The sequence below is a fragment of the Helianthus annuus genome, chromosome 15, assembly GCF_002127325.2.
Source record: "Helianthus annuus cultivar XRQ/B chromosome 15, HanXRQr2.0-SUNRISE, whole genome shotgun sequence".
NCBI lineage: Eukaryota > Viridiplantae > Streptophyta > Magnoliopsida > Asterales > Asteraceae > Helianthus > Helianthus annuus.
Window position 1 is genome coordinate 59,747,943 of NC_035447.2, and position 2,584 is coordinate 59,750,526.

At 30.8% G+C, this 2,584-nt stretch overlaps 1 protein-coding gene across 1 annotated transcript; it reads left to right on the top strand.

Moving 5' to 3' along the window:
* The first annotated feature begins 657 nt into the window (after nt 1–657).
* Nucleotides 658–2,221, top strand: LOC110914738 (membrane protein PM19L). Its single transcript, XM_022159492.2, has 4 exons — nt 658–837; nt 924–1,143; nt 1,787–1,832; nt 1,944–2,221. The coding sequence occupies exons 1-4, from the start codon at nt 711–713 to the stop codon at nt 2,013–2,015; spliced, it is 465 nt and encodes a 154-aa protein (XP_022015184.1). The 5' UTR covers nt 658–710; the 3' UTR covers nt 2,016–2,221.
* The last annotated feature ends 363 nt before the right edge of the window (nt 2,222–2,584 follow it).

The following is a 2,584-nucleotide window of genomic DNA, read 5'->3' on the forward strand; positions in this document are numbered from 1 at the left end:
CAAATGATGTAAAACTTTGAGGTAAAAGTAAAAAAAAAATCAAAGTGATTAAATTGCAAAAGATATAAACTTTTGAATTATAAATGAAAAATCAAACTAAGGGTTTCAAATTACAAACAATGAAACTTTAAGCTTAATTTGCCAAAGATTTAAACTTTAGGGTTAGAAAGGAAAAACTCCAATTTTTTTTTGAAAAACTCCCACAACATATGGTACAACTTGCATATGCATATATATGTTGCTTTTTTATATAGTTTATAATTTATAATATAAATGTTATAATTCATAAGTATAGATTCTTTTATATCATTTGTATACAATTACATGAGCGTGAAGCTTCATTATCTTTTACTTCTTTTAATAATAGAAAGTAAAGTGGATGACAATAAAAACAGAAGCCCAACACTTTCCCTTTTTAATCTTTTTCAATCATTCTAGAGAGAATTAATATAAAGAATGTTTGAGCAAAAGCCTTACCAAAGAATATACCATCTTTTGACTTGCATTACTTGCATGAAACACTAATACTACCACCTTTACAACCCCACAATACCCTTTGTCACAAACATCCTTAACAAGCAAAGAACCCTTAATTAAACAAATAAACATTCTAATATGAACACAATTGTCTATAAAAACAACAAACTTCAACCATAACCTAAGTCACAACAATATTCGACAATCTCGTCTTCAAAAAAAAAACCCTAAAAATGGCTAACGGGCAAATGAGATCCGCGGTGTCACTACTTTTGGTTTTGAATTTTTGCATGTATGCAATTCTTTTAGGCATCGGTGGTTGGGCGATGAACCGAGCCATCGACCATGGTTTCATCATTGGTACATGTTAACTCTCTAGCTAATTCTTTTAATTGTGTATGCATACATATATATAGGTTACTAATGTTTATATGTGGCATATATAGGTCCAGGATTTAATAAGCCGACTCATTTTTCGCCAATTCAATTCCCAATGGGAAATGAAGCGACCGGATTCTTTGTAACTTTCACTTTGATCGCGGGTGTTGTTGGTATTGCATCGCTTTTAGCTGGACTTGACCATTATCGTTCTTGGGATGCAACTAGCAGGCCTGCAGCAGTATCTTCTGCCCTAATTGCATGGGCCCTTACTGTTCTTGCCATGGGGTATAATACATGATTCCCTCTAAATGGTTATGTTTTTTTGCACATATATTACGACACATTATTTATCGTAGGGCGAAAGCATAAATAAAGAGTAAATTACAAAAATTGTCCTTTATGTATGTCACTTATTGCAAACTGTGTCTTTTGTTCAATAATTATAGAAAACGTACTCGATGTTTGCAAACCCTTGCAAGTTATGTCCTTTAGCCTTAACTCAGTTAATTTTTGTGGTTAAACCTGACCAAATGGACCCATATGAGGGTATTTTTGTGGTTAAATCTGACTAAATGGACCCCACATGAGAGTAAAATGACCAAAATACCCTCATGTGGGGTCTATTTGATCAGATTTAACCATAAAAATTAACTGAGTTAGGGTTAAATGACATAACGTGCAAGGATTTGCAAACATCGAGTACGTTTTCTGTAATTATTGAAGATAAATGATACAGTTTGCAATAAGTGACATACATAAAAGACGATTTTTGTAATTTAATCCATAAATAAATTAAGAAAATGTACACTCTTGAAGGAAATAGATATAATTGGATAAGCTCAAATGTTAATCTAAAATAAAATTTTAGAATTTTACATAAATATAATTTTACCCTCAAAAGTGTGTAAATATGATGTATTTATTATAGGTTTGCATGGAAAGAAATTGAACTCGAGGGAAGAAATGTTCGTTTGGTGAGTTCATTAATTAATTATTAATTAATTATTAATTATTACATAAAATCTCATGATGGAATGAATAGTAGTTTGATAACTAATTAATGTGTTCTTTGCTTTGTAATTCAGAGAACTATGGAGGCTTTTACGATCATCCTTTCAGCAACTCAACTCGTATATGTAGCCGCCCTTTATGGGTGATCAGCGTCTCGAGGGATCGTCAAGAGATCTCATCGCGGTGTTGAAGAGTGTTCGTGTCTATAGACTTGTGCTTGGATTTGTCTAACTTAATTTCCATGTTATGTTTTGTTTTTGTGTTTGTTCACATTTTTAATGATAACTGATATGATTGTATTTGTACCTATCTATTTGATTTAATAAAAGAAAGTTGTTTTATGTTTTTTAAATGGTTAAAATCACAACACACCTACCTTGAGGCATAACAATTTGATTTGTGAGGTTAATTTGTGGTTGTAGTGATCGATTTGATATAATTTTTTGACACAACACGAAAATATGATTACCGGACCATGTAAAAAAACTTTGTTTCTTTGGGATTTTTTTTTTTTTGGCTCAAACACATGATTTTATAAACATAATTATAATTATGTACATTAAATCACATAATCATGATTTTTAAACATAATTATGTAACATTAAATCACATAACCAAGTAATTAATATAATTCTAGAAATTTAGAAAAGTAAAAGTTTAAGCGCTTTTAAGAGATGAGACACTTAAGGGTTTTACCTGGGAGTAATAGTGTATG

Bases quoted from the DNA above. Each gene is read 5' to 3' on its own strand.
- LOC110914738 (XM_022159492.2), top strand. From the start codon at position 711: ATGGCTAACGGGCAAATGAGATCCGCGGTGTCACTACTTTTGGTTTTG. The intron at 1,144-1,786 runs GTATAATACATG...TATTTATTATAG, and splicing joins CTTACTGTTCTTGCCATGGG to GTTTGCATGGAAAGAAATTG. The intron at 1,833-1,943 runs GTGAGTTCATTA...TTTGTAATTCAG, and splicing joins AGGGAAGAAATGTTCGTTTG to AGAACTATGGAGGCTTTTAC.